This window comes from Myotis lucifugus, unplaced genomic scaffold (assembly GCF_000147115.1).
Source record: "Myotis lucifugus unplaced genomic scaffold, Myoluc2.0 scaffold_53, whole genome shotgun sequence".
NCBI classification, from domain to species: Eukaryota; Metazoa; Chordata; class Mammalia; order Chiroptera; family Vespertilionidae; genus Myotis; species Myotis lucifugus.
In genome coordinates this window covers 5617452-5642884 of record NW_005871101.1, presented here as the reverse complement: position 1 = coordinate 5642884, position 25433 = coordinate 5617452, and the positions used below count along the sequence as shown (strand labels likewise).

General features: G+C 32.6%; 1 protein-coding gene across 1 annotated transcript in view; it reads right to left on the bottom strand.

Annotated features, from left to right (window-relative positions):
* Window positions 1-4090: 4090 nt before the first annotated feature.
* BCHE (butyrylcholinesterase) overlaps window positions 4091-25433 on the bottom strand; it is a 47673-nt gene continuing 26330 nt past the window's right edge. Inside the window, exons 3-4 of the mRNA XM_006088889.3 lie at window positions 11061-11227; window positions 4091-4692 (exon numbers count right to left, since the gene is read on the bottom strand). Coding sequence (XP_006088951.1) covers window positions 4568-4692; window positions 11061-11227 — 292 coding nt within the window. The 3' untranslated portion in view covers window positions 4091-4567. The remainder of the gene's footprint in view (window positions 4693-11060; window positions 11228-25433) is intronic.

The following is a 25433-nucleotide window of genomic DNA, read 5'->3' as shown; positions in this document are numbered from 1 at the left end:
TACAACATTGTAAAACAAAGATAGCACATTTCAACTAAAGAAAACCAGAAAAATCTCTTTTAAGAACAGTGGGAGAGGAAGAGTCCTCGTGAACAAAAAAAGTTATTTTGTGCCTGGGGCTATAGACTAAAGTCTCATTTGATGTGATGAAAACCAAGTTTTGTTCCTCCCAAAACTCATATATTTCTGGGAATCATATTTTCTAAGGTCTGTTCCCAAAGGTCTTAACAGCATAATGAAAATTTGCATTATAGATATAAATGCAATTTTTTATATTACCAGTGACTTTTAGACCACAGCTTATGGATCTGTGGCTAATCCTTTGCATTAAGGAAACAGAAAAAGAAAGAAGAGAGGAGAGAAGAGAAAAAGGTAAAGAAAAGGAATGTTATGTGCAAAATGAGTTTGTCTATAACCATCTATCAGGAAAACAATATCACCACGAAAACTTAAATTTCATGTAGAAAAGAAGAAGAAAATATTCTGAAATATGCAGATTATATTCTGCCTAATGTCTAAAATATGTTAGGAAAAACTACCAAAAAGTTAGTAAAAACTCAACACCTCATAAATTCAAGGTCTACCATCCTCTTCATTAAGTTGTTAAGAGAATTACTGTTCCTGAAGGGTATCTGTGATAAGAAAAATATTTGTATTTTCTTGACGTGGCAATAAAAAATTGATAGAAATGTATTTGGGTCCTAAGCACTTTAAGAAATCTTAGAGGTTGGTTGAGGCTGTTAAAGTAAAAATTACACTGAATAAAGTCAACAGGCAGGAGAAATTTTGTGCAAGACTACTGCAATAGAAGATAGAAATTGAACCCCTCTGAAATAAAAGCTGAGGTGAGCTAGTGGAAAAGTACTGAAGGACTGGGGAAGGGTTGACTAATAAGTTGTGTTGAGCACATTGAGTTATTGAAATGGCAAATGTTTTTCTTTATGATTAGGCCATATGTGTTTGGTAATTGGCTCCCATCAAAGTCAGGATCCTATCTGCCCACAGAGACTGGCCGATGAAGGCACTATCGTTTTTAATATTTAGATTCAAAGCAATCATTTCCAGGTCTTTGTGAAAGACATTTCCTGTGAAATAAATCTGGCAAGAGGCTGGGAGATTTACAGATATTTCAAGGGGCAGAGAAAGAATTAACATTTGTAAGATTTCTGAAGTTAATGCTCTAAGAAATGGGAGGTCAGAGGCCTACAGTCAGGAAGACTTCTGTCCAAAGTTTTGTCATGCTATGGGAAGCATTCAGTTATCTTAGCCATGGCAATGACTTTGAATTTATATTCCAGGTTGAATTAGCTCTACCATTAATATTTATCTGGTGTTTTTTTTCTTTCCCCTTTGATTAAAATTGAGAGTAGCTATTCTAGATAGATAATACATAGATGGATGGATAGATAGATGATAGATAATATTCTTGGCATATTCATTTCAAGGATTTTAGAATTCTTAACAATATTATATATATTTTTATAGTTTATTTTCCTGAGACTACAAACCTCATAATTTGACAAGCAATATTCCTCACTCAGTTACTAACAATATAATTGGTTTATTATTTCTCTCTTTAATTAATTTGTAAATAATTTTTTTCCAATTATAGCAGCACATGCCAATGACATATCAAAATGACTGTGTATTTTATATCACAACTGGCTCTAATATGACTAACAACAATTTAATATTATTTTTTGTAATTATATATTTATACATAATAAACATTTATTTATATTTCTATTAATATCTACACTTATAAAATGTATGTAAATCTTACCTTAGTTATTTTTTATAGGAAAGACACTTTATTTTATTTATTTTTGTTTGTTTTTTAAACTGCTTTATTGAGATATACTTGACATTTAAAATGTTCAATTTGATAAGATTGACATATATATATATACATTTGTGAAATCATCATCACAATCAAAATACATTTTCCCCCTATATCTTTGTAATCCATTACTCCTAACCCCCATATGCTTTACAGGTATATAAGGCATATAGATATATATTTTTAAAAATTTAAATCATTTTATTTAGGTACAGTGATACATAAAAAGCTGTAGATAATTAAGGCATACAACTTGATGAGTTTGGATTACCTTATTTTTTAATACTTGAACAAATGGCCATTATATGACTATTAGAGGCCCGATGCATGAAATTCGTCCACCAGTAGGGTCCCTAGGCCTGGACGGTGATCAGGGATGATCAGGGCCTTCAGGCTGCTGGCCAGGCCTCCCTTCCCTGGTTGCCAACTGCCTGCCAGGCCTTCCTTCGTTCCACGCCTCCCCCTGGTGGTCAGTGCACATCATAGCCAACTCCTGGTTTCCCGGTTGAACTCCCAAGGGAACACTTTGCATATTTGCCTTTTATATATAAAGATAATGCCTTTTTTAAAATATGGCAAAATCTCTTTTTAACCCCCTCCTGTAATAATTCAGTAAAATTTTTAAGGTGATCTCTTGCTGCACATTAATAAACTATATGTAAAAATGCATGTTTTTGCATCTTTCTGTGTGCATGTCTGGGTGTTTATGTTTAAATGTGGTGGTCTTTGTTTTATTCTTTGATAGTCTGAAGGTTCCACCAAGATTGTATTGGTAAACAGCACTATTGGTTTACCTTTAAATACATTTAGTCAAAAAACCTGCATTTCCTATTTTTCTTACCATTCTAATTTTGAAACAAACTATAAAGAGAACACACAACTACAACAGAAAAAGTTATTGACTGTTGAGTTTATCATCCTTTTCAGAAAAGTTGAGAAGGTTCCAATTATTAGAATATTTTGCTAAAATGTCACAGCAGCAGTTATGTTAAGATTTATCTGTGGAATTTAATTTCTGGGCCAGAAATTAATTACTTTGCCTTTAAAAATGATACCTTTCATATATCAGAGTATTCCACATCAAAAGGAGACTCAAGTGATTCCAAAAAATGTAGTAGATCCTGGAAGAATGGCCCCTGAAATCAAGAAGATATAGGACGGAAGGTCGATAATTCATTTATCATTTGTATGCTTTTTTTCTTCACTTCAGGATGAGGGAAGAACCATAAACAATAACAAAAAAAGTCCATTTATAGCAGTACTGAAGTGATATCAAAACTGACTTGGCTTCCACTGTGAAACTCTAGCAGCTAAAGCTGACAAAGTACCATGAACTTTGAGTGAGAATGGCAGACCCACACTAGCTCTAACCATGGACACACTTAGGAAAAATGAACAATGGGATATGCTTTAACCAACAGTATACAGACCTGTAGACTCACTTTGTCCTATCTTGAGTGCTAGTTTTCAATTCTTTTTGTTTGTTTGCTTTAAGACATTTTATTGATTTTTAGAGAGAGAAGAAGAGAGAGAGAAACATCAATGTTTCCCCTATAGAGGATCAAGCCAGAACCTGGACATGTGCCCTGACTGGGAATCAAACCAGGAACCTTGAGGTGCACAGGAGATGATGCCCAACAACTGAGCCACACCCGCCAGAGCTAGTTTTCAATTCTTAGTGAACATAATCAACAAGTACTACCGTTTTCTGAAACTTCTCCCTTCCAACTCATCCCCTTTAGTGAATTACAGTAAATTTATTCACTAGATATGGTCCTTTGCCATGCAAGTTAGTGCATGTAGCTTTGCAATTTTTAAGTTATAAAAATAATACAATTTTGGCTGTTGAAAGTAGAAATAGTTCTTTTTTTTCCAATTGAACAATTTTCTTATGAAAAATAAACCATTTTTACTAATATTTCTGGGTCCAGCCAGGTTTTCTATCCCAGATGGTACATGATTTCTGACTATAGACTTCTGCTCATCTACATTTTTTTTTTGAGTTATAGGAAGAGTAATTTATACACATACATGTTTGGGGAGGTGTAAAAGAGTGGGGAGTTTCAAATGGGCAAGAGTTAAAAGAATAAAGAATATAATTTGAGGATTCTAAGAATATATATTACTAAAAATATAAAACAGACATGTCCTGCTTTGCTCTTTATCTCTTGGTAGCAACATTTTGTTTCTAAGTGACCAAGCCTCTTATTTTAAGACTCCCTCCTGCTTTATGTTAAAAACAAAGGAACAGTTATTTTCTGTTTCATTTTGCAACTCATATTGACATTAAATTCCTAAATTATTTAGGGGAAACAGTATTGTAAATTATAGTACCCAGTGTTTCAAGACCTCATTCATTCTAAGAAGGTACCCTTTTATGAGTGGTTAGGGAAAAAATGCAACTCAAAATAGGATACAGATACTTTTTAGAAAATAAATGTTAATGTTATTTGGAAAAGAAAAAGTTTGAAGCCACAAATCATTTAAATATGCATATAATTAACTGTCACACTTTATATTGTGAAATTTAATTAAACATGTTCTAGCCTTTTGGGTTTTGGAATGTTAGGTACAATGCTAAGTGATAGATGTGAGAAATCGATATTATCCTTCTGGCATTTTTGTTCAGCTATATAATAGCTTCTTACTAGGTGTGTAAGAGAGCTACTGGTATTTTTGCCTTGATTTACAGGAAAATGAACATTCTACAAAGGGTAAATCTATTAATTAGAGACCTGCACAGCTTTCTTTCTTGCTAGTGTAATCGTTAAATTGATTTTTCCAGTCCATCATGTAATTGTTCCAGCGATGGAATCCTGCTTTCCATTCTTGTTCTGCTTCATCAATATTTCCTGTAAAACAGGGAATACATTGAATTAATGTAAATTTTATCTCTTTCTATTAATTGAAAAATAATTTTGATTGCAGATGCCATTTTTTTCCAAATACAATGTACAGCAATTTTTTTATTCTTTATTATTTATTATCAATTTTTTACTTCCCAAATAACTTTAAGTTGCTACATATTCTATAAAATGCAAATAATACATTTGTTTAAAACATATACAAAATATAAATATTTATAATACATAAAATGCAAAAATGAGTTTATATATTATATGCCAAATTATAATATATTATATATATTTTTTGTTTCTAAAAAGATAAAGATAATATTCTTTTCTTGAGTCTCCTACTCATAAAAAAATTGTATTTAATGCATCTTACTTACATATGTAATTATACTTCAGAATATTATTTTTAGTGAAAGTGTTTATATCACAATACTTATTTCCATACAGATAACTTTGCAATTGGCATTCTATGTAGATATTGCATTCTTTCTATATAAATTATTTTAATTCCAAATAATTCTTCATCATTGAAAGCAGTTTATTAAAACTACTATAGGAAAGCAGTTTATTAATCGCTTTGCGAATGAGAAAGACAACTAAGATAATCTATGCTTTCTAGTAATTTGCAAACTGCATGTATGTATCACGGAAGAGGGGTTTTTAAGTAAAAAATGTGAGGCAATGAACCAAATTGGTCTTTCTATGTACTACAAGAACCTTGAAATCTTGATTTATTTGAAAGTGTATTACATTAAAGCAGGGGTCCTCAAACTTTTTAAACAGGGGGCCAGTTCACTGTCCCTCAGACCGTTGGAGGGCCGGACTATAGTTAAAAAACAAACAAACTATAAACAAATTCCTATGCACACTGCACATATCTTATTTTGAAGTAAAAAAACAAAACGGGAACAAATACAATATTTGTATTTGCATGTGGCCCGCGGGCCATAGTTTGAGGACCCCTGCATTAAAGAATAAAGTTTGTGAACAATAGAAACTCTTAAATTACAAATTTTAAAAATCATATATTGATGTTCCTAATATAAATAGGTATAAGTCTAGAAGTTGGTTTAAATTATTTAATTTTATAAGTATTATGTACATTTGTAGTTATCTTATTGTTTTAAACTTCTAGCATGCTGAGTTGGTTATTGACTTAAAAACAAAAATTTAAGTTATTTACATTTCCTAAAAAGAATAACTTAGAATTGTTAAAATATATAATTTTCAAGTAGCAATTTAAAATAACAATTATAACTTTGTAAGATTTTAATTTAGAAAAGACAGTTCATGTGATCATACTAAATTATAATACACATGGAAAAGTGTCTTGCTTTCATTCATGCTATTAATAATGGAGCACATTCAATGATTCATTTTTAGTTCATATAAATATCAAAATATTTAAAACATTTGTATAGACATCAAATATTCTCTGGAATTTAGAATAAATCTAGGTTTGAAATGTTCATACTGCTTGGAAAATGGACAAATATTTGAGAATTTATATTAAAAAGTCTCATTTTTATGTACAAATGACTTTGAAATGTCAATGACTATCATTTCTTTGTGAATAAAATAACTTTTCTAGAGTCAAAAGCATTAGAGGTGGAAGAAAGATATTAAATATCATAACCAAATTATCATTCCTATGTTATTTTTATAACTAATATGTTTTAAATATTACTTATATAAAATAAGAACCCTATAGTTCAGAAAGAACAAAATTTTTGATATAACAAATAAATTATTGGTAATTTAGCATTTAGAACATAAATGCTAATACTTAGAGAAAATATCCTCGCTATGATTTTCCTTTCTTATTGTTGGAATAATTCCAAATCTATTGATTCATGTACATGCAAGTTTATTTCCTTATGTGGCTAAATCAACCATCTATACAATTTAGTGTATTGAAATACTTAACTTTATATTGTACAAATGCTCTGTAAACCCAACTACATTTTTCACTTAGAAGTACTAAACATTGATTGAGACACTAAATTATAAAACATTTAATTATTTTTAACAGAATCCAGGAGAAGTGAATGCACCACAATAAGAAAATAATAAAACATTTTGAGTCCCATGACATGAATGAAAACCAAAATTAGAATTTTTTCTCTTCCTCCTTCTTCTCCTCAAAAAGGGGAATATCTATTTAAACATCTAAAGATTTACCACCTGTGAGATGCTGATAACAACGTACTATGGTGTAAAATAAAGAAAAGAATAACAGAAAAATTAATCACTTTTCAAATAAGTTTTCCACTATTTTGCAGTGTTACCGTGAAGAATAAATGAGATGGTGTGTACATTATGAAATCAAACTCTACTCACCGATTAGGAGCTACACTAATGAATTTAATGCCCTTGTCACAAAAATGTATTCCTAACTTTGGTCTTTTTTGAATCCATGTACAGCTAGATTAATACCAGTAGTTCATAAACACATTGGCACATTTTTTTTCAGGACTTTTATAATCTTTGTTTTGCCACATTGTTGTCTCACAAGGAAAAGAGTCAGTTTTTCTTTCCTACACAAAGAGGAAGAATAAAGCCATATTTTTTTAAAATATATTTTATTGATTTTTTATAGAGAGGGAGGAAGAGGGATAGAGAGAAACATCAATTAGCTGCCTCCTGCACACCCCCTACTGGGGATGTGCCCACAACCAAGGTACATGGCCTTGACCAGAATCGAACCTGGGACCCTTCAGTCTGCAGGCCGACGCTCTATCCACTGAGCCAAACCGATTAGGGCAAGTCATATTTTGTCTTGATTAAAAAACAGTAATATTCCACTGCAGCTAGTCTATTTAGTCAAGTCTGAGGAGTTAGGAGAGAACACAGAATGGTAAGTCAACTCAGAATTGTTAATGAAGGTTAAGTCTGAAGAAGAGATTAAATTGATAATGAATTGTGCTGAGCATTATGATAAAAGTATTTTATGTATTTTTGAGAGTTCACTGAAAATCTCTTCTTAATACTTATTTCCATTCTTGTCAACCAATTATTAAAATTTCAAAGAAATGCATGGTTTTTATGGAGTGTATCAGAACTTAATAGTTGTCCTGTTATAATTTTGAGTGTGTGATGAAATAGTAGAGTGAACAGGCTAGGTTTTGTGATGATTTCATGCTTTAAACATGAAACTAAAATATTATTTGATTTAATTAAAGGTTGCCCAAAGGTTTTTTGTTGTAGTTGTTCTGTATTATTTTGGTTTTTTTTTAATGGAAATAGAAAATTCAGAATATGAAAGCAGTAAAATTTTTTTTGATTTTTTCTCCTCCAAGCCAGTTTTCACTCTAATTTTTTGGTTGCCATTCTTGCTAAATGATGATGAAATAGCAGTACATAATTCTTCAGAGTGGTATCTCAGCTCTTACATTTATATGTGGTCTTCCTTAGTTTGGGCAAAGTAATAATGTGCCATGATTTATTTAAAGACCAAAGGAGGAACCACTGGATCTAATATTTGTTTTCTATTGGGAAGATATGGAAGTCTAATATGTTTTTTTTTCTGTTAAATAAATGTACTCTTCCACATTCAGTGAAAAATGTTGATATCTTATTGACATTGACTGGGTCATTTCTCTCCTTTTTTTCCCCAAATGATTCTGATATATTATACAGTTATATTCTTCACGAAAACTCTAATTTGATAAAATTTGAAACAAAAGTAGTACACTTTATTTCTTGCAGGTGCATGCAGTAATAGCATAGGCAAGTACTAAATTATGGCTTGAAAGTTAAGTGCTAGAATTCATGTGTTTAAACAAGTCTTACAGATTATTTTATGTAAGAACATTTATTTCTCAAACAGAAACTATTGCCTAAGTGGTACTTATAAAGCTTACTAGGTTTTCGTCTTGAGTGAAGTAAGCATTACATTTCTCCTTTTAAATAATCCAGTCAGTAGTCATCCTTTGAAATTTTCTTTTACTTGTAGAGCTGCATTTTAAAAATGATATTTTCATAAAAAACTTCCACCCATGTCATCTGAAAAGCTTCAATTTTCAAAACATCAAAAAATGAAATGTTTGAAGTTTTGCAACTAGAAAAACATAAGATATGATAAGAACATGTGCTTTTTGTTACTATTTTATTAATTTGAGTACACATATTTTTTTTACATTTTATTTGTTTTTTACAGAGAAGAAGGGAGAGGAATAGAGAGTTAGAAACATCGATGAGAGAGATCGATCAGCTGCCTCCTGCACACTCCCCACTGGGGATGTGCCTGCAACCAAGGTACATGCCCTTGACTGGAATCAAACCTGGGACCCTTCAGTCCGCAGACCGACACTCTATCCACTGAGCCAAACCGGTTTGGCTACATATTTCATTTTTTATTTTATTTTTTCCCTTCATTGATTAAGGAATTACATATGTGTCCTTATCCTCGCAACCCCCCACTCATGCTCTCACCCCCTGGTGTCTGTGCCCATTGGTTAGGCTAATAGAACGTGTACTTTTAACCTTTTTAAACCCTTCATTATTTATTATTTATAATACTAAAATCGTGTAATTTTAAATTAGTTTTGTGCATTTAAATGTATTTTTTTAGAAATTTAGAAATACATTGTTGATGTTCTAAAATCACCTGTATTTAGTTAATTTTTTTAAAAAATATATATTTTAATGTAAATTTTTGAAAAAATTATCTGAGAAGAATACTTAAATTACATTTTCAAGACACATGGAATTATCCCAAGAGCACATTCCTAACCTAGAACAGGTATGATATTTCCCCACAGTGTTGCTCAAACTAGAAAGTTGTTCCGTACTGCATAGGAAGTGGCAGAAGCTAGCTAAAAATTAAAAATTTTTATTAAATCTGCCTTATGGCAGTTGAGTATTTAGAGGTAGAGATTTTGAAGCACAACTTCAGAAGTTGTGGATATTCAAATTTTATTTTATCCACAAATAAATTGCAAGATACCATATGTGCCTGAATCAGAATGGCTCAGTTTGGCTTATAATAAATTAGTCATTTACAATCCCACCAACCCCTCTCTTATTTTTTTTCTCAAACTATGAATTTCTCATTTAAAAATATTTTAAGTAAAGATTAAGACTATGTGGTGAGTGGTATGCTAAATGGTACCTCTTCTGGTCTCTTGGCAGTTTCAACGTGTTACCTCATTGTTATTCACACCCAGAGGACACAAAGGCAGCACTGTATCTCTGCCAAGGAATGCAGAAGCCCATCTCTGGATATATATTATGTCACTGAACATTTGGTAATACACAGAGTGCTGGTATATCAGAAAAATTTCCCAAACAGATGGAGCACATAATTATAATTTTGGTGAGTAATGTCTGATAATCAAAAGGCATATTAAACAATCAACTACAGCTCTGAGGTGCTCATATTTGCATGAAACTAACCCCTTCCCTCTCTAAATAAGAAACTAACAACATACTATATTGTGCTAGTTAATATGTAGTCTGAAAATTACAGTGTTATAATGAACAGAATGGTAAAGGGTAAAGGAACTGGCCGGCAATATGTCTGATGGCTGAAAGTCAATTACTTTTATTTGAGAAAATTAAGGTAGAAAATTGACTAGAAGAGCCACATGGGTTATAAACAGCTGAGCTTTTTAAACCCAGGCATTGAATGAGATATGCCATTTTTCTCACAAGAGATGTGATCATTCAAGTTGGATGTTCAAGTTAATTTAGTTTTTCGCTCATGAATTTTGAAATAATATGATCACCTGAACCAATTTTCTTAGTATTTCCTTATATAAGTCTAGATAAGCACTTCCAGAAGATTAGCTAACTAATTTAGTATCAGTTTATTGTATTATGTAATATGTGTACCTGTTTTTAGATAAATATCTCCAAGTTCAGGATATTTAGAAATATTTGGATTTTGTTATTTTAAATGTAAACTTCTGAGTTGTTTTTTTTTTCCCTTTAGAAATCAAGGGTTGCACTACTTATCAATAAATTTGTTATTACCTGTTTCTAGTAGAAATTATATTTTGTTATATTTTAGTTGTGTGAATTATTTATTTTATGTATAAATTTATTATCCATTGATTAATTCCATGAAGATTGGCTGAATAGCAAGTAGTGCCCTATTTTAGTTCTGCTAATATTTATGTTCTTCTAGGGAAAAATTCCTATTTTAGTTTTCTTTATTTAACTACTAAAGTGCTGTTCATATAGTAAGCCCTCAAAACATACCCAAACTTGCTGGAAGAAAATTGTTAGTAATTAGGACTCATCAGAATCAAGTAATTATAAAGTCACAGATTAACACCATCTATATGCCTTGGATAGTCCAGCTTTTCCCCCTTTTACATAATCCACAAGCAATTATTGAACAAAATATTAAAAACACACACCTGTCATTTCCAAGACTTTGGGAAAAAACAGTGTCCAGAATCGGCATTGTTGAGCACGTAGTTTAGTATATATTTTTGGCGACTCTGTATTCAAGGTTAAATAGTTTTGTTCAGTGCTTTTGAAGACAGGCCAACTTGTACTACTATTCTGGGTCCCATTTGGATTTCTAAAAAATTAAAGAAAGACATTATACCTTTACTGAAATCATTGCTAGATGAAAATATTGTTCTCAAAAACCAGTAAGAGCTTTTTAAAAATTCAGGAAAATATTGTGAATTTCTTTGAGGATGTCAAGCATAAATGAGCTTGGTCGAATGTTTTCAGTACCTTGAAGGACTATGTTATTTAAAAATTGTTGGAAATAAAGTTTGAAGAACTTTTTACATGCATTTCTGCATACCATGCAAGGAGAAAAATACATTTCCTTTTCAATAATGCTGTGTTTTTTAAAATATATTTTTATTGATTTCAGAGAGAAAGGGAGAGTGAGAGATAGAAACATCATTGATGAGAGAGAATCATTTACCAGCTGCCTCCTGCATGCCTCATTCTGGGGATTGAGTCCCACAACACAGGCATGTGCCCTGACTGGGAATTGAACTGTGACCTCCTGGTTCAGAGGTCAATGCTCAACCACTGAACCATGCCAGCCAGGTAATAATGCTGGTTTTTTTGTTTTGTTTTCTTTTAAACATGCTCAAATGGTAGTGTCATTTTTGTTTCATCTTTTCCCCTTATCCCAGGCCTAAACTTTTCACAATTAACATTAATACCATCTATTTAATAACTGTTCCATCTATTTCATTCTATTTGTTATTCTTACTGACTGAGTCTGGGACCTATTACACATTTCCTTATTATGTAATCGCCTCGTTACTCTAGGAAACTGCCTTAAGTCTCAGTTTTAAGCTGATCTTACCTTCTTGAAGACCCATTCACTGCTTAAAATTATTTTAATAACTCCAAGTGGATTTAGATAAAGGTTAAACACGATGCCACTCACATTTCCAAGCTTATTTTCAGATATTCTATTCATAAGCCAACCAACAGGAATTAGGGATAGTTCCTTAGTAATATCCTCCTTTATTTTATTTCTCTGCCTTTGCTCCAGCTATTATTTCTGCTTGAAATCTTTTTATTCTCCAACATCATGTGTCTATGTCGATTAAGAACTTTCATATTCTAATTTGTGCCAATATTTCTTATATCTTTCGTGTGGTTTCTTAATCAATAACATCACTCTTTTTTAGAAATATATAGTTTTGGGTTCATTTACATCTTTGTGGCACTCAATAATGCTTTGTTACCTAGGTCATACAAATTGAAACTCAAAGTAGCAAACATTGCCAAAGTGACTCCAAGTAGAAAATCCATAGATTTTCCTTTAATAAATTTTAAAGTTATAATTATGAGTCAGACATTGCTCTAGGCTCTAGAAATATAAATAATTATGGGAAACATAGTTTCCTGCAGGAAATTTATAAACAAAAATATCCATGAAAGAAAGAATCAACAATGTATGGTAGCCTAAACCAAGTGTAAACAAAGGGACACAAATCATCAGAGGACTGAGCAATCACTAAGTTTGAAAGGAAGTTACCTGAAGGAGTGAGACTCCAGCTGAAGTAAGGAGAGAAAATAAGGAACTGAACCAGACAGAAAAGTTGGAAAAGCTAAAGAGAGGAAACAGACTCATAGATAGAGAGGAGGCAGGAGATTGAGCAAAAAAGAAAAATAAGAGAGAGATAACTCATGGACATGGACAACAGTGTGGTGATTGCAGGGGGGTGGGGAGAGGAGAAGAAAGAGGAAACAGAATTAACATAAGCACAAATAATGAGTGTTCATCTTCATTCAAAGGACTCTAGGATAGAGGAGATCCTTTTAGAATTATAGCTCTAGAATATTAGTCTTATCACATTAAGACCTGACAGTCTAGAAAAATGGTTTGGACTTTAGCTTGTAGGTATTTACTATTCTTGAGGGATTTTTGACTAAATGTTTTACTGTGAACATAACATTCTAGTATTTTTTTAATCTGGGTGTGATATCTAGAATAATAAAAAAGCTAGAAAGTAGTCACAGGTACTTTAATCATAAGCAGAAGACTAGACTAATAAGGATTAGGGAGTCATTCCTTTCTCTTAGATTCATTCTGTCTTAAGCAAAATCATATAAGAAAAACTCCAGTTGAATGTGCCTAAAAGTAGAACACATAAAATTCTTCATTATTTAATACCTTCTGTGAATTATTAATTATTAATGGATAGAAAGTTGCAAGTAGTGATAGCAGATTATATATACAATATATATACTGTATATACAAAAACCTATGAACCCAGTAGATTTTGGAAAGACAAGCAAGCATTTGTCCAGCATGAATATTTAGCAGTAGATTTTGCCATCAAGAACTTGTATCAAATAAGCACCATAAATTCATATTTTGCCATAGAAGCAGACTATTCCACCACAAATTCAGAAGCTTTAGCAATAAATAACTTCTTGATGTAGGAGTTGATTTTATGAAGGAATTGGATGACTTAATAAGAACTATTAATAAGCAGAGGTATTCAAGCTAAACCCATATCATAACAGGATTGAAACCTCCTGCCTGAGGGTGCTTTTTGAGAGAGATCATGAAGAAAATGTCTCCAGCTCACAGATGGCACCCTTGTCTAGGTGAATTATGGAGTCTTTTCCCTTTCCTTTAAAGCTTTGGAAACTAACAACTACAGCTGCTGGAGGCTGGGTTTTAAACCAGAAGAACCATTGGTCTGATTCGGTACAGCAATTCTTATGTCCCTAAATTGCTGGCTTTCCTTCTAATTCCACTCTAATTAACTTATGGCACCATTTTAACTGCACATTCATTTATGGCTTCTGCAAATGGTGACTTAAACAGAGCCGACTTGTACTTGAGTTCAGGAGGGAGGCAGTAATGACACTGCCAGGGTTGATTTAACAAACTTTGTCCATGAAATAACTCATGACATTCCAAATTACAACTCAGCGATAATAAAATTCCTTTGCCTATGGATGCAGATGTAGTTTTCAAAAAGTGATTGAAATAGCTATTGAAGTGATGGAGCATTTTACTCTATAATTTGAAGAAATCTCCAAAGATGTTAAAACTTAACAAGGAATATAATGCTCTTCCTATCTGGATCAATTAAAAACTTTGTGAAAGATAAAATATTTTCCAGATATACACTTTTGAAACAGTATATAATTTTAATCTCAAAATTATAGATGCATTAAACATCTTGACATCACAATTTTTCAAAAAAGTTATCTTCTTGTCACAAAAGGAAGGTTTTAAAGTGATGATACCTAAAATTTTCCATGAAGAGTAATTTTTGCTTTATTTTCACTATTATATTCTTTTTGTACTTTGTGGTATATAAAAGTAGCATAAAGATCATCAATTATACTTTTCTTCTTATGTAGGTTTGACAAGTTTTAAGTTTTCTCTTGTTTAACCAAAAAAAAAGGCAGATTCTCTTTGCAACTTCTGTGTTTCAGGAAATTACCTGCTTGTCATTGAAATGTGAGCCCAGATTTGACAATTCACTTCATAAATTGCTTTTTTTAGTGACATTAATTGACTCAGGGTGCCTTTTATGAAGTAGTATGTATTAAGCTCCATACATAAAGTGTTCTGATGCTTATATATCCTGGTATTACCTACCAAAACTAACACTGAAATTAAGATTATTTTTGACTAAGAATTCAGATACAGCAATGTATAAGTAGGCTATACAGTTATTTTATTTTAAGTCAGTATGCTTTACAATCTAATAAAATAAGTACATAATTAGTGGTTGTAAATTGAAAGACCACCTATATATTCTACTGTCATAAGAGGGCTAAGGAGTAACAGTTTATATTGGATGATTTCTTAAAAATACAAATATCCATGAATTCATATTCCATGTCATATTACACTTCAATCAAATTGTATTTTAATTTAAAGAGTAGAATGGCTATAAGAGAATCTGAATATAGAAAAAAATCATTCCTTGATTCAACAAATATTATTGAGTGCATACTATGCCAAGCTTCTTTAAGTCACAGAAGATTTAACAAAGGCAAAATTGGCAGAATTCCTTCCTCTTGCAGTTTTCATTCTTTGAGGGGAAAAAAACAATAAACAAGATAAACAGGGGAAATATGTTAGACAGTAATAGCTGCTATAGAAAATAAAATGGAGAATAGGAATAATAGGAAATGACCAGTAAGTATCAGTGGGGATGGGCATTGGTGAGGGTGTGTGTAATAATGAATTTGATTGGACAATGTCCACAGCTCCTGTGAGGTAACATCTAAGACTTTCAAATTTCCCACCATACTGATTATTTATGCTAACAAAGTGACTCATGGTGGGCACCTGATGATTTTTGATAATGACATCATTCAAGGTGGGGCTACTCAGGATTAGAATCTCAGGGAAGGCATGGCTATGGCTAAAAGACCATGCATATGATTAGAGAGGTTGAGACTTTGAACCACATGATACTAGCCTGACTTCCAGAAAAGAGAGGGGGCTGAAGATTGATTTCAACCACATAGCCAATAAGTTAATCAATCATGCCTACATAATGAAACTCCAATAAAACCCTGAGCCTCAAGCTCAAATGAGCTTCCTGGTTTGGTGATACTCTAAGGCAGCGGTTCTCAATCTGTGGGTCGCTACCCCTTTGGGGGTTGAACGACCCTTTCACAGGGGTCGCCTAAGACCATCAGAAAACACATATATAATTACATATTGTTTTTGTGATTAATCACTATGCTTTAATTATGTTCAATTTGTAACAATAAAATTGGGGGTCACCACAACATGAGGAACTGTATTAAAGGGTCGTGGCATTAGGAAGGTTGAGAACCACTGCTCTAAGGGCACATTACCATGATTAATGGCATGAAGTAATGCATCTCCAAGTATACAGAAGCTTTGCTTTTGGAACACTGTCAGTACCAGGCCCTGTTCTAAGGTATCTTTTTCTTTGGTTCTGATGTATATCCTTTTGTTATATTAAAATCATGATTATAATTATAGCACTTTCCTGAGTTCTGTGTGTCATTCTAACAAATTATCAAATTTTATGGAGTCCACAAGGGCCTTAAATTTGTATCTGGCTTGTCTGAACTGAGGGTGGCCTGGAGACCCTAAATAGGCAACTGGTGCCAGAAATCTTGGGCCAACTTGGAAGTGTGAAGGACTGAGTCCTTAACGTTTAACTTAAGCTAACTGGGTCAGAAAAGGCTGCAATATTTGATAAGAAAGGGACTTTAAATGAAGACTTAAAAGAGTAGAGTGATTCATGCAGTTTTTTTTGGAGGAAGAACATTTCAACAGAAGTAATAGAAAGCAAAGGCTATGAGACAGATGGTTGCCTGGAGTTTTCTAATAAAGAAGTACAAGAGTGTGGCTAGGGTAGAGACAGCTAGGGAAGAAGTAGGGGTGAGGTTAGAGAGATGACAGGAGAGACACATTATTTAGTGACCTGTAGGTCTTTATAAGCTTTTTACATCCATCTACTCTCAGTGAAAGAATAATTAATTGGAGGATTTGCACAAAGAAAGGACAAGGTCTCACTTACATTTCCTCAAAGTTCATCTGGCTGCAGTTCTGGGAATAGACTACAAGGAATCCAAGGCCAGAAGCAGAGGCCCATTAGGAGACTACTGGAATAACCTAGGTTAGAGATGATGGTTGCTTGAACCAGGGAGGTAGTAGTAGAAACTGAGAGAAATTGTCAAATCTTGAATATATTTTGAAGATACAGCCCTTACAATCAACTGGCCGATAGATTAGATACAGAAAAAATGAGAACAGTCAAGGATGATGCTAAGGATTCTGGCCTGAAAAATTTGTAGGGATGAATGGAGTTGTCATTACCAAGATAGGAAATGCTGCAAGAAGTGCCTGTGAGGAGGAAAATGTCAAGCATTCAGCTCTTTATATGTTAATTTGAGATTCAAATAGAGACAATAGCTAAGCAATTGGAATTTGGTGTTGGTTAATCTTTATTTCATTGAGGGAATCTATGCATTCTAAATGGATTTTTAAGGCAGTATTCCTCCACGAGCACTAAACATGTGATCAATTTATAAATTTCAATACAGAAATGAAATTTAAAAATAATATAAGTAAGGCAATAAATTATTTCATAGAATATATAACACCTGTACCCACCCAGATTGTAGCCCCTTGCCCTATGCTTTTCCTATCATATCTTCAAATAGGTCTTCTTGATGTCCATATCTTCAAACAGGCCTTCTTGATGTCTCAGTTAAAATACTCAGTCTCTGTTCTCATACTAAAATTTATTTTAACTGTGTGTTTTTTCCTTCTCTTATTAGAGAGAGCTATGGTCTGAGCCCTCCCATTAGTTGATGGTATTACAAGCTGAAACTTTTGGGAGATGTGTGAGTCCTGAGGGCAGAGCCCTTATAAATAAGATGAGTGCCTTCATAGAAGAGGCTCCAGGGGGATCCCTTGCCCCTTCTACCACATGAAGACAAAATGAGAAGAAACCAGCTATGAGTCAAGATGGCCCTCACAAGAAGGTGACCATGATAGTATCCTAATCTTGGACTTCCAGCCTCCAGAACTGTGAGTAATAAATTGTGGTTGCTTATAAGCTACCAGGGCTGTAGAATTTTGTGATAGCAACCTGAATGGACCGAGACAGAGAGTAAGTTCCATGTAAACCATCATTTGATTGCTTTGTTTACAACCTGTTACTGTGTCTGATTTATAGTATTTTGCAAGAAATATGACTAAAATAAATAAGATATATCCTAACTGGTACTCAAGCTATCTCATTTTCCATTTTAGTAAATGTTCACATTTAAAAACTATCACCACATAGAAAATCATATTTCACAATCATTTATCCACTTTCAGGAAAATCAGCATTCTGAGTCAAATAATGTAAACTTTTGTTTCAAGTAAGTTTTTATATGACTATAAGACATAATGGGACAGTTTTAACACGCGCTTTACATATAAACTCTTTTTTAAGTGTATTTTCTTTATTGATTAAAGTATTACATATAAGGTATTACATATAAACTCTTTTTTTTACAATGTTAGTTTAAAATTTAAATGAAACTAATTGATAACATAACATATAACCTGTGCCTAAAAGATCCACACATAAAAAAGTAAGATGTGCAGATTTAGTAACCTTAGAAAACATTAAGAAAATAAAAAGGAGACACTGAGTTAGTATCAGGAATAGCAGTAACAGCAATAAATAAAAAAAATTCACAAGTTACTTCTATTGTTTTGACATATTTAAATAAAGACTAAACAAAGCAATTTGCATATAGTAAACAAACTACTCTTTATAGTTAAGTATGAGATTATGAACATGAATTCATAACAATCTATTTTAGAAAATATGGAGACAAGTAAAATAGTGACACTAATAAACAGCAAAAGATAAATAAGATAATATTTTCTCTAAGATCATATTCTCTGCTTCATTTTGCATACATAAAACTCCTTAGGATAAATAGAGACATTAAACAGTAGTTTTTTATTGCTTCTAGAGGAATATTTTGTGACTGCAATATATTTATGAATTTGACCAAGTTCAACGACTGATTTTGTTTGTGTCCTAAAATCTATGCAACCTTTAAGACTAACCCAAAGAGAGCTTCCCTAAATTAAATTATTAATAAAAATATTTATTTTTATTATATAACCAACGAAAATGTGTTTAATACCCATAGAATTCTATTAAAGCAATTTAGTATTAATTCCTGAATGTATTTCCAATAATTTAATCATACTGGCTCCATTTTAATCTACAAGGCTAATCCTAGGTTGATTGATTAGTTCTATAAAACTTGTTATACAGAACTTCGTGGCTTTTTACAGGCTTATAAGATTGATTTTTAAAGATAAATGAAATAATTTAAATGACTTTTCTTTGCATACATACTCACATACACACAAGCATGCCCATTTCTGTTTATCTGGGTTATATATATATATATATATATATATATTTATGTACATATTCTGCAACTTGAATATTAAGGATACCAAAAACATTTGAACAAATATCACTTACATAAAAATTTACTTTGTCATAACATGCTATTACAACTCACTATAAGGGTGTCAAATTATATAAATAATGATTACATTTTGACCATTTTGCACGCCCAACATCCATTTTAAGCCTAAAAAGAAAGTTCAAAGTTCAGAAATGTTTGTTTAAATGAGAACTAAGTGAATAGCCTTCAGAACTTTGGATATATTTTGTATTAACTCAGTATCAGTTATAATATATTAATTTTCATAGCATGAGAAGAGAGAAATTCACTTTATTCCCATATGTTAAGATGGAAAGAATGTCTTGTAAACATCCATCTTCTAAGATGAAAAACGTGAAAACTCACATTGACTCTTCAAGTGCCTAAAGATATAATAATACTGCATGTGACTTCAAAGCCCTATGTCAGCTGGTGAGGAATGACACTGTGCATAAGTTTCTCCTAAGCCTGTTCACGGATTGAAACACAGCTCTTTCCAAGGTTTACTTGTGCCCCCCATCTAGACTTGCTGGAGTTTGTTAGGGAGCTTTCTTGACTGTACTGTTTTCCCTCTGGATGTAACAAAGGCAAAAATATCAGTTACTAAAGCAACATGGAGTGTATAATAATGTAGCTGTGCATTGAGAATTCTTTATAAATGGATTACTTGCAATTTAGGTTATATTTAATGCAAATATCTAAATCTAGTTCATTTTTGTTACTTGCTTCCTCCCATCTCCTGACATTTCCATTGCAAACTACAGAAATGAAGGAAGTAATTACTGAAGAACAATTCCCTAGGTTCATTATTTCCTCCTTACATCAACAGGTTTGTTTTCCTAGAAAGGAATCTGGGTACCTGAGGAGCAGAATTGTATTACTACACCAGGGAAGTTTGCAATAATTCAGAAATTCTCTAACACTGACTTCTTAAATCTAAATATGCTGTAGAAATAGAGGCCATGGTCAATGCGGTTATTAATCCTAACTAATAGATTGGGATACATTCTCAGCTTCTTCACAGAGAAATAGGAATATAGATCTTTATGACAGAAAGATAAAGGAAGGGAAGGGAAGACCAGAATCCCAAAGGAAATATATAAACTGTATGATCCTGTTATCAAGTTTGTTCAAAAGGCAAAATACATCAATGGGCTAACCTTCTCGGGAAGGAAAAAAAAGAGGAAGATTTATTTCCACTCAACACTAATGAAAAGGAACAAATTACATTTTAGTTTAAAATATACCTTTAGAAAGATCTGTTATATTTAGCTGCATATCATCTTCCAACTTAAGAATAATTAGCAACTGTAGTAACTAGTGGCATACTGAATATGGGGTAAGATCTCAGCATTAGCTATAAGCTAAGGCCTGTTATAATATAGCTAGACATGTGCTAAGAAACTGGATGCCTGGGAAGGTAGGAAGAAACATCCAGTCTGAAGAATGATCTAAAAAAGAATAAAGCTACATATAGCACATAGCTTAAAATTCTTAAGTGCTTCCTGGTATCAGGAACTTGTCTAATCATTTAAAAAAATGTATTATGATCACCTAACAAAAAAACCTGGCACAAGTTGTCAGTCAGTGTTGTTAAATTCAATCACATTTAAAGGGAAAATAAAAGGAGTAAAAAAGAAAAAAAGACTTACACATACAGGATTTTCCTTTTAGTACAAATCTAAACCTTCCAATACATTTTCACCTTTGCTGAGATGGGTAATTTCCCCCCTAAATTTAGACCTAGAAATCAAATGCCATTTAAAACACTTTTTTTCTATGTTTTATTAGAACATTTAAATCTTAATTAGTATGCAAAAGAGGTTTTTGTACTTAACCCACTCTCCTAAATACTTAATTCACTACAGTAGTTGGACAGAGCCATGCAAACAAATTGAATCCCAGTGCACACATTTAGCAATTAAGTTACATTATACAGCTTCAGTTGTTCATCAGTTGAAAGGGCAAAAGGTTGCCAGACAAAAGATCTCAAAGATCTTTACTATACAGTTGGTATGGTGGGTAAACAAAGCTTTCATGATCTCGGAAATTATTCTTTCTTCTTTCCTCTGAATTTTTTGGAGCAGAAGTTTGCTTAATTAGCTGGAGAATTTAAGAGGAATACTAGGTGATGTTTAGCCTCCTCCAGCTCTCCAGGAAATAAATGAACTGGCCTGAATATTAGATTGACCTAGAGAGAAGCAGGAACCATTTTTCTCTCTCCCTTCCTTCCTTCCTTCCTTCCTTCCTTCCTTCCTTCCTTCCTTCCTTCCTCCCTCCCTCCCTCCCTCCCTCCCTCCCTCCCTCCCTCCCTTCCTTCCTTCCTTCTTACCTTCCTTCTTTTCTACCTTTCTTTCTTCCATCCTTCCTAATGTGGTGTGTGTGTGTGTGTGTGTGTGTGTGTGTGTGTGTGTGTGTAATTTCTTTTAAATCCTCCCTCTTTGGCAACTTTCTTTCTTTCCATATTTTCTCTTTTATTATAAGTTTAGTGAGTGCATCCAGATATCTTGCCTAATTTCTAAATGTGAAGATGATTATATGTATACCATTTGTTTTCTAGTGACAGCAGAATTACTGCTATTGTTTCGTTTGTACCTAAATTTGTTTTCTTCGTGTCTGTAGAGCAACTAATATCATTGGGATGAAATCACATGAATCCCAGAGGGCTATAGCCCAAAGGTCTATATAGAGTCAAATGCAGGTCCACATAATGATACCAGAGCACTTATGTTAATAAAGGGACAGACAGCATTAGCTATGGACAGGAAAATAGTCCCAAACTTGAAACCAATTAGTTTCTTTTTTGAGTCCTCCAAATTCTCTCAGTTTTGTTCTTATTCATGCCTGTTTGTTCTAGTCTGTGCCATGAAGTTTATGGCAGCAAGCCCACAGTTTCAGGAATAAGCTTAGGAAATGCCAAAAAAAAGTCCTGGAAACTTAGTGCTATAGTAGCATGTAAGCGTCTTAAAATAGCTTGATTTTAAGGGAACATTTGAATATTACAGGGGACTTGGGAAATCAAATGCTCTAAGAAAATTATACAAAACCTTAAATTATTGCAACTTTTTTCTTCAATGAGTAGTTTGAGCTTATCAGATCGTTTTTCTTGAATTCAAAGTTATTTCTCTTCTATCACTATTCACTGGAGGTCCCTATCATTGACTTTTCACCTCCTTTAGACTGGAAAACCCCACGAGAGCAGAGAGCATGCCTATTTTTATTCCCACAGCCCAGCGCAGTCAGTGCTCAATAAAAGCTGCTTGGCAAAAGTTTTACCTACCAAGAGGGGCTTGCTGAAGTAAGGAAACCATTGCACTAATGGTATTTGAACATAATGTAATTTTATTTATAAATATATAAATGCAAAAACCTTCAATGTGCAAAAAAAGATTTAGTTAATACAATGAATATACTGCAAACTAAATTTTAAAGAATATATATGCATATTTTATTTTTATATTTACAAAACACTACTTCTAGAGAAAGTAAGGTGAAAGAAACCAGTGTGCCATATTAAGGAACATAGATAGCAATGACGCTATTTTTGGAGGAACCTATTAGCACAACAAATATGTTTGCTACTTACTACATAAAATACCATGTTGTTTTCCAATAGTTCTATTATATTACTTGACCAATATGTACTGAATTAAAAATTATCCTATATTTTTCATATTGAAAACTTCTATGATGTTCCATTTAAGCCTTCAATTATTACTTATTGAAGCATCATATTTTGTTAGCATATAGTTGAAAATATTTTCTAATCAAAGATTTTCATTTCTTACATTGTTTCAGTTAACTATTTTCTGGATATTTTCCTAGGTTTCCTACTATTATATAATTTTTTATTTTTAATGCAAATATAAATAGTATGTCCTTCAAATAAAGTTGAAGTTTTCTTGATGTAATATTGTCTAATCTCCTACTCAGTACTTTATTCTCTCTAGGGTATCTGCATAAAGCTATTCTAGCTTCTGATTGCTCACTTTCAATAATGCAAAATGTGTTACATCTGGACAAGGTCATTCTAATTTCAAGCAACTTTATTCATTACTAACTCTAGTTGATAGAACAGACCTACATTCAGGTCCTACTAGAATTTTAGGCATTGGGGGTATTTATTATTCTTTCTCAAAGGGAACTTGTTTATATTAAGCTAAAAACTGTTACCCAAAGGTTCTCTGGTTTATGCCCACATAGGATATGTAGGATATATATCTAACCTCTCTTTTATGACACACTTTTTGTTTCACTTGAAATCTGGTACAAAGCTAGATACATTATCACCTTCACACAACCCTTTTTTTTTTTGTCCTACAGACTAAAGATAACCTCTTCATTTGTGAGACAATGAGGTTATTCTATCTGGAGAGATATCACATCCTAGCTAGTATTCTGTTGAATTGTTTTGAATCCATAATAAAATGTTGAACGTATTTTTTCAGAAAGCTGTTTGTTATTCGGTCATTGAATTGTATCGCCTAGTGTGTACCAGGAACTCATCTATGGGCAAAGGATATGGCAATGAAGAGAACTGATAAGGTCCCTGATCTCAAAGATCCATCCATTTAATCTGTAGAGACAGAACAAATAAACAGTGTAATAAATATTTAAAAATTCAGATGGTAATATTGTCTAGGAAGGAAGATAAGAGGTATAACCAAATATCTGTAAATAGCACGGGATGATTCATAACTGGCTGTTGAGTCATAGAAAATTGCTGTGAGAGGAACTGAAGAGGGTGATGAAAGCTAGCCTGACTTCCTGCCCTGCATCTTGGCTACAGCTTTCTGGCTTTTACCAAGAAAGAGAAATGTGAGAAGGAGGAACAGAGCGCACTTTGCGGTTCTCATAGATTCTAAATACAGTGCCGGCAATTTCTTCCAGACTCTTCTCTTGTGACAGTGATGCGTGTGACTTCCGAATGACTTATTAATGGCAGCTAAGTCAGTCACAGAATTTTACTTCTTATGTCCAGGGCAGATGCACCATAATAAAAACTACAAAGATAAGTATTCACCACTGGGAAGTATGTTTTAATAACTTATTAATTTAAAGACAGTGTTCCCGGGAAACTATTTTATGGATTTTAGACAAAAGTATATAAGGTGATGCTGAAGAACTGAAAGTATTGTTTCCATTAAATTGCATGCTGTTTTATGGTGAGAGCTACATAAATACTTACCTTGTTATGATCAGATATATTTTCACCATTTAAAATAAATATATAGCTATGAAATTTAAAGTAGAATTCTGGAATATAATATATAAAATTAATAAATATATTTTTTGAAATTACAAATCTGAAAATGTCCTCAATCTGATAAGTAAAATAAAGTTTATTTCCTATATAGAGAATAGTAGTTGTATAAAGATAAGCAGTATTCCTACAACATAGTCATTTTATGATTTAAAGTGTGTGTTTTTTCTGACACTAGGAGCTTGAAAGCATTACTTCAGGTACTGTAATTTAAAAACAATTTTAATGTCAATAAATGAAGTAGGAAAAGTATTTATTAAAATATTATTGGTTGTGTGACCTTGGGCAATTTGCCTAAAATCATCAATCACTGGTTTATTTGTAAAATAGAGATATTAATGCATTTTACATAAAGTGATTATAAAGTATACATACAATATATATTGCTGAATGTTTAGAGCCATGATGGATCTCACTGAAATATTTAATATATGGAAGCTATGAATATGAAGAGGATGACAGAGCAATAATGAAGATCGTAAGGAATAGTCCATTCTGGCTGTTGCTTTCAAGCTTTTCACAGTAGGATACATATCATTGGATATGTTTTCCCAATAAAGCTGTGAGGTAGGTTTTATTAGGGAAGTAGAGACACAGAGGAATTAATTACTTTGGCAACTACGTGTAAACAGGGGCTTCAAAATTAAGTACATCTTCCTCTACTCGCCATGCTCTTACTTTTTTTTAATTTTTGTTTTATTGCTTAAAATATTACAAAATGTAGTACATATGTCTCCTTTTTCCCCCCTTAACCTTCCCCGGCCTCCCCTACCCCCCAGTGTCTTGTGTCCATTGGTTATGCTTAAAGGTTTGTTGGAAGTTTAACAAAAGGGCTTTATTTTTGTGGAGGTGAAAAAAAAAATACCTAGATACCCATATGTAAGTGTGTGCTTAGATTTTCAGTTTTTAATGTTATTTATTTCAGTATTTTTAGGATTAAAAAACAATTAAAATAAAATATTATTTCATGGGTTTTTTTTAAAATATATTTTATTGATTTTTTACAGAGAGGAAGGGAGAGAGGTAGAGAGTTAGAAACATCGATGAGAGAGAAACA